This window comes from Propithecus coquereli, unplaced genomic scaffold, assembly GCF_000956105.1.
Source record: "Propithecus coquereli isolate 6110/MARCELLA unplaced genomic scaffold, Pcoq_1.0 Scaffold80, whole genome shotgun sequence".
Classification (NCBI taxonomy): domain Eukaryota; kingdom Metazoa; phylum Chordata; class Mammalia; order Primates; family Indriidae; genus Propithecus; species Propithecus coquereli.
Window position 1 is genome coordinate 4484317 of NW_012154174.1, and position 16281 is coordinate 4500597.

Below are 16281 nucleotides of genomic sequence, written 5' to 3' on the forward strand. Positions count from 1 at the left end.
TTTTTTTTTTTTTTTTTAAGACCCCACTCTTGGGAAGACCAATTTGGAGACAAACAGCTCATAGCTAGCAGCACTGCATAGCTAATGTCTAACCTGTGGGAGTTGCCTGGAAGCAGCTCAAACTAATGAGGTTAACCCACATAATCTAATCACCCAGATTACCAAGCACAGAGCAGACAAATAGCATAGAGGCAGGGAACATTCCATTTATTTCTAAATTTTTTCTGGCTTTCGTATGTCGGAGTGTCACAAGTAGATGGTAGGTGTGCCCTTGCCCACTATTTCCATGATGCCTTAGAATCCAAGGGTTGCTTTTCTCCCAGATAACTGATAAGCCACAGGCAAGATGCCTTTTAATACAAGATCAGCACAAGAAATTGTAAAGAGCCACTTCCTAATAGCTGGGCAGCTTCTTCTCATCTTCCTCTTACCCAGGCCTACACTTGAAGTGAAACCTGGGGTGCCAAGGCTTAAGGACCCCCAAGGACACCCAAGCTTGCCTTCCTTAGCTAAGGGGGACTATGAGATCCCTAAGCTTCCGGAGGGGTTCAGCATTCTTCTTGTAACTCACTGATTTCTAAAGATTGATTCCAATGTGAAATCCTTCCCGAAATGCCTGGCATGAAGAGGGCTGTTGGGAAAACCAGCTCAATGTGACTAATTAGAAAACATACATATTTTAATGAAATTTGGGGAAAGACCTCTCTGAAACTACATTTTACTTTTTGCAATATTCCCGGTGGGGTCCGAAAAATATACTTTCTTTTTTTCCAAAGTGGAAATATATTGTTCCATTGTATTATATACATGCTCATTGGAAAGCCTTCAGATAATACAGAAATCTATAGAGAAAAAGTATCATTTTGTCACTCAGAGATAACAACTGTTAGTGTTTTGGTATAAGGCTTTCTAGATTTTTTTGTGGCTTTACAAACATTCAGATAACTATTGGATATTTTTTTAAAAATATAGGATCTGACAATACACACTATTTTGTGATGTGCCTCTTTACATAATTTCTACATGATATGCATTTTCGTCATAATTCCCAATTGCTTCTCAGTATTCCGTTGTATAAGTGTACTATTTATGGTTATTCCCAATCTTTCATGAATAGAAAGAATGTTCTTGTACATATCCTTGTACGTTTGTACACTTGTTTCTTTCCTATGAATACTTAACATGGAATTGTTATGTGAATGAGTATATATTAATACTTTTGCAAATTTTGATAACAGTGGCAAAATTGCTCTCCAAAATGTATCAGTTTACTTGCCCACCAATATTGTGAGTTAGTGCCCATGTCTCTGCACTCTTAGAAATAACACAGGCTATAACAGAAGTGATGCTTTAGAGGGGGCGCACTTCAAGTCTGTGCATTTAGGGTCATTAAAAGCTTCATACAGATGTTGTGATTGTGTTCCTGGTTGCTGAGGAAGGTCATCATCATCTAAGCAGTGCACTTAGTTGTTTGCAAGAGGGTATAACTCAAGCTTCCCTTTTACAGCCCACGGTCATATAATGTATTAAACTCTCCTCGTGTGTTCCTTTCCCTTAGATTGAGGAAGACACCTGGCAAAAATACTACTTGGAAGGAGTCTCAAATGAAATGTACACAGAATATCTCTCCAGTGCCTTCGTGGGTCTGTCCTTCCCTACTGTTTGTGAGTAAGTGACCGTTCATTCGATGCTCTTTGGCTCTTAGGGGTATTTAATGTGTCCCTTGCAGGAAAGTCACCCACCTCTGCTCAGCACAGTTGGAGCACTTAACAATTGCCGAGGGTGTCCCACGTGATGAAAGGAAAGGCGGGCCAGGACAAGGTCCCTGCCTTGGAGATTTCCACTGGCCCCACTTTTTCCTCCAGGCCTGAGAATCTTGGGCTTCGCTCCAGCATTTGTACTAACTTATGAACTACAGTTATCCTGCATGTCTCCTGTGATGTAGACACATTTATGAAGAGTGACATATACCCATGTCTCTCTGATTTTAATAGGGCAAAACCAAATCTTGCCAGCCCTTTGATGAAAGGAATTTTAATCTGTCTTCCAATTGAGTCAGATCATAGACACATCAGAGAAGCTACTGAAATAAAGGCATTCAAAGTGCTTTCACCATTTGCTGAGGAAATGGGGAACCAAATGTACAGAAAGAGGCCTTAAAAACGTCTTAGCAATTTAGCCCTTGTTATAATAATAACAAGTCTTAGCTTCTCTTTCTACTGGCTTAGGAGGATGGATCAAAGTGAGGGACAGCCCCAGCCTGCCATGGCCTCTCCGGATAGAACCGGTGTCACCTATGGGGGATGACTTCCGGAGCTCCAGATGTCCACTATGAGGCATGACGATGGCTCAGATCCTCACTTGGAATCTCAGGGGTTGAGTTGAAGTCAAACAGGGGTTTTGTCCTCTGTGAAAACACAAACTTCCTAAGAATGGTGAAACATTAAGCCTGCTCTACTGACACTGTAAACTGTTGCACTGATCAAAACTGGGAAGAAACAGAGCAATGTGGGAACTCGGGCTGAGGAAGAAGAGCCATCTGCTGGCTCTCCCTGCCTGCTTCCAAACCAAACCCACCTGCCCAAAAGGGAGATCTGAGGATACCGGAACAAAACTGAGCACCCTTTGCAGTGCAGGGTGCTCTTGGGCTCCCCTGGATCATAGCTGTCTGTTCTTTTTACGGCAGGGAGGGGACGGAGCACTCGGTAGCTTCATGTTTACCTGGAGACTGCAGTCAGTGAACACAGCAGGTGCACTCTGTCAGTCCCTGGGCCCAGACCCTAAGCAACCCGAAATGGTTTGGCTGTTTACTGAAATTCTCACTCTGTCTCTAAGCGAAAGTTTAAATGCTAAATGGACTGGAAAAGTGAATAGGTAATTGATTCGGAAGGAGTTATTTTCTGAAAATGGATGCCCTATTGTAACTCCCATGTGTTCCTTTCTTGGAGAGCTGTTTCTCTCTCTGCCACGGAAAGGAGTTAACCATTCAGTGACACTGGGTCCTGGAACACCGAGGCTGTCCCAGGGGATTTTCTCCTCCTCAGAGCTTGGCCTGCCTAGGATAGAAAGCCCCGGGGAAGGCAGGACTTATGACGGAGGCTGGTTCTATAAAAAGACAATTGAAGCCTCATCTGTCTAATGCAGTGGTGGTCTGAGCACACGGCAGAACTGCCAACCCCTGCAGGGAGTCCTGTGGCTTTGGGGGCATTAGCAGGGGAGTGATGAAGCCCCCTTCCTTGGCTGTTGAGTTTCCCTGGCTCGACTGGTGTTTGTGTCTAGCAAGTGTGCTCCCTCAAAAGCCCCCTGGCTCTTCCTGCCTTCCCTCATCTTCTCTTATCTCCTCCTGGGACCAGAGTCAGCTCCTTTTCAAAGTGTTAACCTGGAGGATTAGGACTGCACCCCCTAGAGGCTATACCTGGGATACTCACAAGGTGTCTTTGACTCACATAGTTGCCCTATGTAGGGCTTCATTTCTTTTTTTTTTTTTATTTCAGCATATTAGGGGGGTACAAATGTTTAGATTACGTACATTGCCCTTGTCCCACCCAAGTCAGAGCTTCAAGTGTGTCCATCCCCCAGACAGTGCTCACTGCACCCATTCATTACGTGTGTATATACTCATACCCTTCCCCCCACCACCAGCCCAACACCTGATGAATGTTCCTACTATATGTGCACTTCAGTGTTGATCAGTTAATACCAATTTGATGGTGAGTACATGTGATGCTTATTTTTCCATTCTTGGAATACTTCACTTAATAGATGGGGTCCAGCTCAATAGATGCAGAAAAGGCATTTGACAAAATTCAACACCCTTTTACGATAAGAACGCTTAACAAAATAGGTATAGATGGGGCTTACCTAAAAATGATACAAGCCATATATGACAAACCCACAGCCAATATCATACTGAATGGGGAAAAATTGAAAGCATTCATTTCTTAAAAGCTGGTTGCCGGTGGGAGGTGGGTGGAGGAGATGGGTAAATTCACAACTAATGGGTGCAGAGCACACTCTTTGGGGGATGGACACGCTTTTAGCTTTGGCTTGGGTGGTGCAAAGGCAATATGTGTAGCCAAAATGTTTGTACCCCCATAATATTCTGAAATTTAAAAATAAAAATAAAAAATAAATAAAAGCTTGCTGCCGATATTTCAAAATCATGATATTTCACCGCAAACTAGATTTCTGGCCTCTTTTGAAAATCCGATGTGATGACATGGGACCTGCATTTCTACCGAATGCTAACTGGCTCCAGTTTGCTGTCGTGAAGGGGTTAGTCTAGTCCCTGCCTTCCCGATGTCTTAGACCTGGCCAGATTCGCCTGGCCCTGTGGACAGGTGAGTTTGCTAGCCCTGACCCACTGGGTGCCGTGGAACTTCACTGGCCTCAGAGCCTGCTCAAGAGCCAGCGCTAGTGGCTGCTGTGACTATTTATTTCCCTTGATTGATTTTCATATTTAGAACGTGTCTCAAGGAGGAGAAAATTCCCTCAGATCTACCTTGTTGTCAGAGAATTTAATATTTGTTCGGTAAAGCTTCTGCAATAACACGAACAGAAACCACTCCCCCGCCCACGTTTCTGATGTGAGTGAGAATGTGTTCAACTTAGTGCTATTATTCGTTTAATACAATGATACAGCAGAGGTAGAAATAATCAATAAAGAAAGGACATTTAATGAGATTTAGGAACATCCCAAAACATTGAAGCTCTCCTCAAGCATTTGATTATCTGGAGGCTTAATTATCTGTGTTTTCTACTTTAAATTAAAGAAAAGCCATAACTCAAAGTTACCAGCAGTTTAATGATAACACTCTTCAATTCAGGTTAATTAAAGCACAGCCGTAATTAGAGTGTAGTGTTGTATATCACCAGGCTGGCGCATAAGTATTTTCATTACAGTAAGAATTGGCTATTCAATTTCAAGATGACATAAAGGACGCCAAAATATATTTTAAGCTGGTTCATGGAGACGAAAAAGAATTGGAGGAATATTCTGAGTATAATAAAGCACAGATAACATATACAGATTTTCAGAGCAGTTTCTGTAATTATGCGCTGCACTAAAACAATATGCAGCCAATAATGTCTTAAAGCATGAAAAGAAATAAATTTGCTCTTCCCCTGCGCTGGCAGAGTGCCCCCTTGCAGGGTGGGATCACCGAACTGGAGAGCTTGGAGCTTTCTCTAAGACTCGGGGAGTCATTCAATTCAAAGATATGGGAGCAGGTTACAGGAGTGAAATTCAAGGTCATTCCCCAAGAGAATAGGAAGTGGGTGGAAGACAGGCAGGAGGGGCAGGAGGCTCCCCAAAGCTAGCTTTTTAAAAATTTCAAGGCAAGAGGTTGTCTTCTCCTGTCCAGGTGAGACTCACAGAGCTGCATACTTTGACTTCCCTGCAGCAGCCTTCTGGCTGCACCGTGCGTATGACCAGAAGACGCCTCTTTGTTCCAAAGCCAGAAACTAATTTGGACAAAGTAAAAAATCCTACTTAACCTTTCATCTCCATTTTCTCATTTATCTTCACAACAATCCTGTGATGTTTATGTTAGTATCACGATCCCTGTTTTATAAATGAGGACCCTGAGACTCAGAGGATGGGGCTACCCCTTCCAAAGCCACTTGGCAGACAAGTTACAGAATCAGGATTCCAGTGCTGGGACCTTGTACAATTGGGAGCAGCTTGGAGTAGGTTGAAGGTCAGTTAGTTAAGAATCTGCTGACGAGCTTATTAAATGGAGTGCTATCTAGGCTCCATTGCCAGATGTTAACATCTGGGGTAAGGCCTGAGAATCTGCATTTTTATAAGCAAGCCAGGTGATTCTGATTCAAAGTCTGAGGATTGGGAACCGTTTCCTCACTCCAGCCCTCCACCCCACACTCTGGAATAATCTCTTCTTGCTCCTCACTTTGGGCCCAGTCATCGCAATGTTTCTTCCTGATTTTAGCCAAATCATGGAATTATAGGTAGGCCACATCTTGTAAGCTAATGTTAAGATTGGAGCCTTTGTGTGAGCTTCCTTCTCATCTTTCCTTCTTCACACAAGATATTGTGTAATTAATCTGCAAGGACAGAGGAATGGGTCTGTGTACTCTGCCACGCCAGGCAAACCACTGACTGTTCTCTCACTCCCCGTGCTTAATCCAAATCAGTATAGGAATAAGATGCAGGGATACTGAGCACTTTAATGCTCTCAGTTGGGTTTCCACTGGGAATTAGAAAAGCAGCTTTAGGTTGTGGAGAACAGATACATGCTAAATGCAGATAAGTACAGGGAAGAAAGGGCAGTTCAGGGTGCAACCCTCAAAAACATCTCTTGGCCTTGTTGGAGGTCATGGTGGGTATGCCCTATACCTTCCCCAGGATGATGCTTTAAGGGCCAATGCATCAGCATCCTCCCTGGGTTCTGCATAGCTGGCTTGCCCTTGGGTCTGTGTACCAGTAACATCAAGGCAAAGGAGCACTGGGATCTGAGGCGAGCATGTCACTCAATGTCATCTGAACACTTAGCAAACCATCCGCTCCCTTTCCCTCCCACTCCCCAGCCTCCCCAGCAGGCTGCCATGGAAGGTGCAGATGGTGAGCACCCAGCCTGCCGGAAGCAAGGGCAGGGCTATGAGGCCATGTTTGCTCCCAAAGGGTGCTGTTTTTGAGTGGCTCCCACACTAGGATGCTGGGTGATGCCACAGAGTGTGAGCTGGGGTATCACAACGGCTTGAGGTCAAACTCTCAGATAGGCCACTTGCTGGATATGTGATTGGGCAAGATATCTGATTTCTGTGTACCTCCTTTAGCTACCAGTCACCTGCCCTTGGATTCGGTCCCCATCTCTGAAATAGGAATACTATTACTTATCTTTCAGGATTGGTTAATGTCCTTTCCCCTCTCCCGCCTCTCCTTTTTCCTCTATGCCTCTATCCTCTACATCAAATATATAAATAAGCACTTAGAATGAAAGAAACACATTGCTGCATTTTTAAGACATATTTACTCTTACTCCTTAGGAAATTCTCCCATCATTCAGTCACCAGTCAATTGACCAGATGTTTAATGAACTTGGGATATTTGTGTCATTGTACCAAGCTTGGTGCCACTTCTAGAGGAGCCTGCAGTTAGATTTGATCAGATATATGTGTAGGAAAAGATTAATAACAATACTTATAGATGCCAAATAAAAGATGCAGTTTCCCTACAGTGGCTGCCTTCAGAGTTTGCAGTCTGGCTAAGGGAAATAATGCCACCCTCAGGGAGACATAAGTGCTCAGTGATAAGTGCTTGGTTGGGTACACATGGCTGGAGTACAGAGGCTGAGAGTTACAGGGATAGCTCTCTGTTGACTGGAGGTCGCAGGGTCAGGGTGGAGGTGCTGGAAGAGATGACTTTTGAGCTGTGCTTTGTAAGGAGGTTGGATTCAGAGAGGGGATAAAGAGGGAAGCGGGTATTTCAAGTGGGGGGGAATCTGGAGGCTGGACCACACAATGGAATTCTCAATACCCAGGTCTCTTTGAGATTTTCCAATGAGAGCAAATTGGTTTCCCCTTTAGATGGGAGAAAGAGGCCCATCAGATTTATTTTGACATATGACACTTTTGGAAGAAAGAATGATAGTGTTTTTATTGTGCGAACTAGCAAACAAGAGGTTGCATTCCCCTGCCCCAGGTAGGAAGCAGAAGGGATGGAGGGGTGGTCGAGGAGGAGCAGGGGAAAACCACAGCTTCAGCAGTTGGGCTGCTGCAGGAACACCGCATTCCAGTTCTGAATCTCACAGTGAGCCTATTAGTCAGTCATTCATCACTTGCAAAATAGAAAAGCTTAATTGTATCAGGTTTTACAACTCAGAAGGGATTAGGACAAAAGATGTATTTAAAATACGGTGTGGCTCTCCCTGTCCTTCTGCAGCTGATGGAGCAGTTAAAATTCAGATTTGATGCGGAGTATTTAATGCTTGGGTAACTTGGGGAACTCTGATCAGATCTTCCTCGGCTGTGCTGAAGGGCAGTTCTGTCCCCAAGCCCACATGCAAGTATGGATGCCACCGTGCTGGTTTGAGAGTGCAGGGGGAGTCTCCATCTTCTCATCTACCTACGTGCATTCAGTGCCCCCCAAAATTCAGAAAATGGCGCTTTCAACCCATTTTACATGGGCAGATCTTTAAAAAGAAGCCATTTGATGAAATTTAAAATTTAAGACTGCCCAGAGAAAGCTGGGCCTCTTGCCCAATGAAAACTAAAGCTAGTTTAACTTGAGTTCTGTTCATTAGTTTTTAGAGAAAGACATCTGAATTTGAACATGGAACAGAAAGAAACCAGGCAGACCTGATTATCGTATGATAGATTTCTTTAGCCTGGCTGCAGACATGAGCATTTTAAGTGAATTTATGGAGATGCTTAAGTTTCATCTTTAAAAATATTTTCCCCCCACAGAACTGGCCCTATTCATCTACTTGTCTTGGGAGTATTGTAATTAGGGCTGAGCATATATAGACATAGATGTAAATACAATCCTGGTGATTATTTCTACTGTAGGGACCCAGAAGGTGACCAGTCATCCTTCTACGTGCTAGTGAATAAACCAGTGACCGGATAAAATCTACCAAAATCCTTCATGAAGCTATTGCAGGCTGCAGAGGCAGTGATGGGTCCAGAATTTTCCACAGAGGGGTCAGGGAGGGAGAAAGTCCAGTTGGAAATGGAGTGGATGCTGGGGCCTTGACTCTATGCTGGGTGTACACAGCACAAACAGTTTTTACTTTCATTTTATATTTCTGATTAATAACATAACAGAAAAGCTCCCTAAAAATACATTTGTTCATACTTTAGGCAAATACTAATTGTTATATCAAAGAATATAACTATTTTTAAACCCAGGTGTCTTAGATGTGCTAGTGGAGATTGTGCGTGCGTGAGTGAGGGTGAGAATATTCTAAAGCCCTCCCACTGCACGCCTACGAAAGCCCCATAGAGAAATGGAGTCTCAAAAGCATCTCCATGAACATTTTAAATCACATCTATTTTCTTGGTGCTGAGCCTTGCAAATCCTAATGGTTCAAAGTTTCTTTAACTAGATGTTTCCATTTTGAGAACTTAGCATTTTAAATCAAAGCTCCTGAATGTGAATCTTTTCCATTCTAGCCGCTTGATCCTAAAGCCCTGTTACCCAGTGCGCAGTGTTTACATCCAAATCTACTTCGTGGCCAGCCTGTCATCCCCAGGGGCCCTCAGGATAGCTGAGCTGGGGCTGGTGCTGCCGGTAGGGTCAGGTTTGGGGAACACAATGACAGCTGCATCTTCCATCCTCACCCACCTGAACTTGTGGGGCAAGTCATCTTCAACAGCTCCAGACCTCCTCTGTGCATGCTTCTCCCAAGCATATTAGAAGGTGCAAACGCTATGACAGGTTTCCATGCTTAATTCACACCAGCAAGTAATCTTTCCAGTCAAGGGGGCTGATTTAATGGCAAGAACAATTTATTTCCCTCTGGGTCGGTAGAAACAGTTGGACTCTAATTCTTAAGAGCCTTTGTTCAGGAACATCTGGGTTGAAACTACTGTAGTTAACAGATGATGTTGGCAGTAAAAAAAAAAAAAAAAGTAAAGAAAAAAAAAGGCTTTGTATAATGTCATTGTCAAATTTGGTAGACCTCTACTTAATAATTATCGGGAAAGCCATCTAACTTGTTATTACAACAGTTTTATTGCAGATTGCTGGTTTAAGACCTTTTTGTGACAAGTGGCATTTTTTCTTGAAAAAAGAAGTCATTTCTATTCCCCTGTAATTATTTTTGCAAACAGCGACAACTTCCTGCATTGGACATATTGGGACATTTTATTTTAGAAACCAAGAATTAAATTCTTGCTAGCTTATGGCTGATTTTTACCCCATTTATCACATTGTGAAGGCTTTCCTGCTTTTTTTTTGCACCCTACTTCACCCTCATCCTGCTCCGTGAGCCCACACCATCCCATATACATTGAGAAACTGTAGGTTGAGTAAAACCTGCGGAAGAACTGTAAGGATTAGGTGGCTAGTGCCTATTATGCTGTACCCCCCTCCCCAAAATGGTATGGAACGATGCAAGTAAATATTTAACCATGGACATCAATTCTGGGTAGTCTGATGGCATATTCTTGGGAATGTACTCCTTGTAACAGGATCTCTGGAAGGTCCCAAGGATAAATTGCTGTCTGTATCTTAGAATTGGATTTGCATCTTGGCATAGCGGTTTGAAAGCAAAAATTAGATTCCCAGAGCGTATCGCTACTATTATGTCCTTCTACATCCTTCCTGTCCCATCTATTCCTAACAAGACAAGTTAAGAAGCATGCTGTTTCACGGTCCTGCGCTCACTTCCAAACCTTGTCTGCCTGGACTTTCCTTGTTTGCCGCTTTATCTCTTCTGCACCACTCCAGCAACATGTGGGATTCTGCTCCCTCTTCATTCGTGCATTTATTTATTCAGCCTTTACCAAAAACCTACTCTTCGAACTTTGCAAAATGCCAGTGAGGCAGAGCCTGCATCCTATATTGGAGCAGTTCGGTCTAGAGGGGAAAGACAAACAGTGACCACCACACCAGCTCCCTGCCGTATACTCACCTAGCCTGCTCCTTCCCACTGGGCCCCCATAGAGGCTTCACCTCTGCTACAACCTGAAGCCCAGGACCCTGACATTGGCCAGCTCTCTGGCAAGATCTAACAAAAAAGTGGAGCCATAGTTCTGCTTCCAGTGTAAATCGGGATTTATTATTCAAGATTTGTATTCTGCCAATATCCAGAGGAGGTTAGAGCACAGATTCAAAACCTAGATGTCTGTCAGGGACAGGCAGTTAGCAACAAAGAATGAAGAGTGAGGAGGTCTGAGACAATAGGGAGCGGTGGGGACTGTGGCATATGAGAGAATACATGTCCCATCCAGGGAGGTAAGTACTTCGCAACTCCAGTCCCTTTTAGCCACATGGACTGTGCTGCTGGTGTGGCCGTATCTGAGTTTTCGAGGAAAGATAAAAAGCCAGTCTTTATACAAAATCACCTGTTGGTATCTATTTCTAGTTTTCTAAAAACTCTGCACTGACTAAGCAGCAAGTGTCTGCACATTGGGCTGTGACCACCACTTCATTTCCTCTGTTCTTAGGAGAAGCATCTGTACAGCACACTGCACTGAGACTCAGTTTCCACTTTTGGCTTTTCTACATTAAAGTCATTTGACCTTGAGCCCAGTGCTTTCCCCTGTTTGGACCTTCATTTGTCTTGTCTATAGGAAGGGCAGGACCAGCTAATCTTGAAGGGCCCGAGTCTGCACGTCTATGTGTGGCACTGTTTGCATATGTTCTCTCTATTCACATCACTCTGTCCTTCTCCTGTCCTTTGGCCAGTGAGCAACATTACTTGTTTTGGGTCAAAGGGATTGTTCAAAGGCGGCTTCTATAAGGCAGTGTATACTCATTTTAGGTATGGATTTGAAAGTTATGAAGTTAATGGACTTAAAGCTAGAAGAGGACTCAGATCTGCTGGTTCACTCCATGTAAGGTTAAGTCATGTGCCCAAGGCCACATAGCTTTTATGGCCTTTCCTGCGTTAGGAAGCTCCTTTCTTTTTATATCCAGTTGGTAAATGGTATTGTAATAGTTAGCAAGACATAATTCACCGCTGCTATGAACTATTTCTTCCCTTCTCGCCAGTAGGATTAAGTCCATAAAAGCAATTAAGATCTTTGATCCCATGAACTACCAGAGTCTCCAATTGGAATGGTTGCTGCTCATAGGATATCAGCAAATTAACCTTTGCATGATCCATGCTATGTTAAGATCCGACTTCTTGTTTTTTTTTGTTTTTTTTTTTTGCATTTAGCTACTATTTACGTTAGAAAATGGTTACTTAACATGGTAATTTGGTTCAATAAACATTGCATAAGCCATCTGATTTTTAAAACAATTTTAGCTCTAGAAGTAACAGTCCCATAAAGGCTGCATGTTAACAGTGCTCTGTGGTAATGGTACCCAACCTTTTTGGTACCAGGGACTGTTTCATGGAAGACAATTTTTCCACAGATTGGGTAGGAGAGGGAGCAGATCTCCGGCAGTGATGCCAGTGATGGGGAGCGGCTGTAAATACAGATGAAGCTTCCTTCGCTTGCCCACCACTCACCCTTGATTGCTTCTTTGTTGCTAGTCCCATGTCTAAATTTAAAGCATAACTCAGTGGTCCCCAACCTTTTTGGCACCAGGGACCGGTTTCATCGACCACAATTTTTCCATGGATGGGAGTGGGGAAGAGGGAGGGGGAGCAGAGGGGGAGACACAGGTGATGGGGGGGGTAGGCGGAGCTTGGGGCCCAGTTCCTAACAGGCAACAGACCAGTACCAGTCCGTGGGGCTTGGGGATTGGGGACTGCAGCTCTGTGGGACATAAATTAAGAAGGACATTTTTCCAGCTGTAGTTGGATACGTGTGCTCGTGTTTCAGCAAGCTGCATAATCAGCACAAAGACCGGGTCATTAGACTCTGCTGGCAGGGATCAGAAAACCTGCAAATCACCAGGAGAGCCCAGATATGGCTGGGTGGAAGTGGCCCTTTGAAATCTGTCTGCTGAGGACAATGCCGGGGGCCACAACCTCTTGTAGGAATGTGCAATTGATCGCACTCCCCTCTGGACAGCATGAGGCCTTCATCAGCACCTTCCTTGCAAGCAACACATCCCCATGTCCAGCACGTCTGATTTAGTTGCTTCTCTATTTAAAACCTAACCCTCCCATTCCACTTAGAATAAGCTTCAGACTCCTTGCTGTGGCAAGCAAAGTCCTCATGATCCTGCTCCCACCTCACCCTCTCACCTCATCACTGTCACTCTTGACTTTGCTCACTCAGCTCCAGCCTTGCTGGCTCTATTGCTGATCCTCGAACACCCAGAGTTCCTTCCTGCCCTGGGGCCTTTGCATTTGCTGTTTCTACTTCCTTGAAAGCCTTTCTCATATCTTACCTCTGCCTTCCCCTTCTCAGCATGCTCTTGTGCTCCCTGCATCCTCAGGGTGGTCCTCCTGAACCAATGCAAGTGACACTGCCCTTCCCAGTTACTCTTTGTCTTCTCAGGTTGTTTTATTTTCTGCATAGTACTTGTTATCATCTGGAAATTTATTATTTATTCACTTCTATATTTGCTTATTACCTATCTCTCCCAGTACAAAATAGGCTTCACTGGAGATGAAGATGTTGTATACCCTGGCAGGTATTGGCTAGGGACCTAAGGCAAGTTACATACACTTTCTGAGCCTTAGTTTCATCACCTGTAAAATAGAGATATCAATGGAAGTCTGAATAACTGGGGTAATTTCTTCCTTTTAGGCATATTGTGGGGGATTAAATGGGACCATCAGGAAAGACTCCGCCTTATAATACTGGAGCTAAATAACCATCAACTTATTTTTCAATCTATTAGGCAACCAATGTTTTATTATTCAAAACATCCTTAAAACATAAATGATAATGTTCATTGTAGAAACTTGTAATACATAATGCATATAATTCTTTTCTTATATGAGCTTCTATTTTCTGTAAGTATATAACTGTATATTTTCATCTAATTGTACACATTATTTACATGTTTGTATCTTTTTATATAATGTTACCTATTGATGTTACATCTTGAAATAGCCTTCAAAGTCATCTTCAATGCTGTCTAATATCATACTGCACTGTATTTAATCATTGCCTCATTATTGGATATTTACATTGCTTTCAATTTTTCTACTCTGTATAAATAACACTGTCCTGGACATCTTTATGCATGGATATTTTACTGCACCGTTTATTATTTTCTTAGAATTGAAACCTAGTAAGTGGAAACCATTTGCTTATTGAGCTTCTGTGTGACAGTGGGTTCACTTTACTGTGCACTGTGGAGCATCCCAAACGAGTCCAAAACTCTGAAAGAAGTTGCTCTGGCTGAGGAGACAGCATATAGACACATGAAACAATAGGGAGCAACCCCAGCCAGTATACAGTGGACTAAGAGCTTAATGATTTGGTTGCAGACAAGGTGATGAGGGAGTTCTGAGAATAGAAAATCAGAGGGTAGCAGTAGATGGAGAAGACCGACTGCGCAGAAGATGAGATTTGACATGGTCTGGGAGGATGGGTCGGGAGGAGGGGAGAAGGCATGGGTCTGGGGGACTGCAGGAGGGTAGGCGCAGACAAGCCAGCCTTGAAGCAGTCTGGTCTGCAGTCGACAGCACTGAGCAGACGAGGTGAGACGGCTTGGATGGAGCCAGGAGTGACGATGCCATAGTCATGTGCTTGGCACTTACACAGAGGCTAAGTATTATTACCGTCATTCCAAGCACACAGGGGCCTGCTCGGAACAACAACATGAGCCATTTGTACAAAAGACCGAAATGGAATCCAAATAACAGGTCCAGCTGGTCCAAATCTGTCCTTCCCCCTGTAGTTAACATTTTACTACCCAACCGAGTGACTAATGAATCTGGCCCAGTGTAAATCCCCAGGCACAAATCCCTGCTTGGGGGCTGTGTCTAGACATCCAGACCTGAGTGCAATTTGCACTTTGAACATCTAGCGCCTTATCACTTGTGAGAAATCAGGTTTAACAGGGAAGATGGGGAGGTGTCGCTTCCACCCTCTGCCTTTGGCACGGTGACGGTGACGGTGGGACGAGGATCCCCTTGGATAATGACTTCATTAGGAGGGTGAAAGATCGTAAAGGTGTTTGTTACGTGTCTCAGGTTGTTCAGAAGCACTGACCGGGAGGCTTCTCTATCTCATTGCAGGCTGTGTTTTGTGAAGCTCAAGCTCCTAATGATAGCCATTGAGTACAAGTCTGCCAACCGGGAGAGCCGGTAAGTTTGCTGTGACCCAGCGGCCGGCTGACATTCGTGGTGGTGAGAGCGTACTCTGGGAACATTTGGTCCATTCTGCTTTCTTGTGCATTATTTATTTGCTTGGAACTCAGGGAAGAACCTCTCTGACTCTAGGGTACATTTCAAGGCATGCTCCACCAGACACTGCAGCTTCTACCCCAGACCAGCCTGGCACCCCAAGCCCCACTGTGCATTCATAGAGTGTTTCTCCAGGGGAGAGGGATGAGCCTTCCAAATATCTCCACCTGATCATGCCAACCTGGACTTTTCACCTTCTAAGTGTATAACTGGGGACAGACCCTGTCCTGAAACCCCTTTTTAATGCTGTGAGCAAAAAGCAGGTGGACTCTGGCCTCCTTTACAGCAGGTATAGGGTACAGCCACGAGGGGAGACACCAGCTCTCTTGATAGCCAAATTACAAGCAGCCTATTGTGTACCATATGTGCTTCTCCCGGTGCAACCGAAATCCAGGTGGCAGAATATCAGCTTCATGTAAATGAGCCAGGAGAGCAGGGCTCAGAGGCAGGAGCTCTCTTTAGTTATTTATTTTGCACTTAATTATGTGCAAATCAGACCGATGAGGGACTAGGTCTGGTTGAAACAGATAACACCCCAGTCAATATGTGAGTTGCACTGGAAAACGGAAGCATCATGCTAGCAAGAAATTGTGTTGATCAGATACTGTATACGTTACAGATAAAACAGAGATGATTTTTGCTCCCCAATTCTTATCAATAGTTTTGGAAGAGAGAGGGCTCATTGAGAGGTGCTTGAGCTTTTGCTCTCTGAAACGACACCAAGAAACTCTTCCTCCTATAGTACATTTTTTGTTCCTGCAGATGCCCAAAGTGTCGAGTGCAACAAATGCCTTGATAACTGAGCAGAGTGCAGGGCAAGAGTAGAAGGTTCCTCTTAGCATCATTTAAGGAGTTTTCATTATCTGGGTGAATGACCCGATAAAGCCAGACTTCCAAATGTACCGTCTGTGTCTCTGACAAAAAACCAAAACAAAACACTGGATTGTAAGCAAGTCAATCCAATGTTTTCTGTTACCTTAACCACAAGATCAGATTGCTCACAAAGTCGATCTGATCAAATGTTAAGCTATTTTGAAAATCCAAATCAACCGACAGGAGGAAAAAAATGCTAGATTTAGTGGACACATGTAGAACATGGCTGTAGCAATTAACAAATATGTGTACAAATGAACATTTTTTTCCATGTTGGCAAAGTGAAGAATGTTATTTGCAAAAAAACCGTGAGAGTCCTGGTTATTTCCTGTTCAACAGATGAGATGGAATTTTCCGGGGTTACTATTTGCCCCTGTGTTTGCCAATACTCACCTGTACCTGCGTGTGGGAATTGTGTATCCTGGGTTTTTGCAAATGATGTTCTTCGTGTCGCCAAGTCAGT

The 16281-nt window shown here is 43.8% G+C and overlaps 1 protein-coding gene across 23 annotated transcripts in view; it reads left to right on the forward strand.

Annotated features, from left to right (window-relative positions):
* The window catches only part of KCNMA1 (potassium channel, calcium activated large conductance subfamily M alpha, member 1), a 740417-nt gene that overhangs the window by 577865 nt on the left and 146271 nt on the right, over window positions 1–16281 (forward strand). For all 23 annotated transcript variants that reach the window (XM_012663330.1, XM_012663323.1, XM_012663335.1 and 20 more), the window contains 2 exons: window positions 1559–1668; window positions 14778–14846. In XM_012663330.1, coding sequence (XP_012518784.1) covers window positions 1559–1668; window positions 14778–14846 — 179 coding nt within the window. The remainder of the gene's footprint in view (window positions 1–1558; window positions 1669–14777; window positions 14847–16281) is intronic.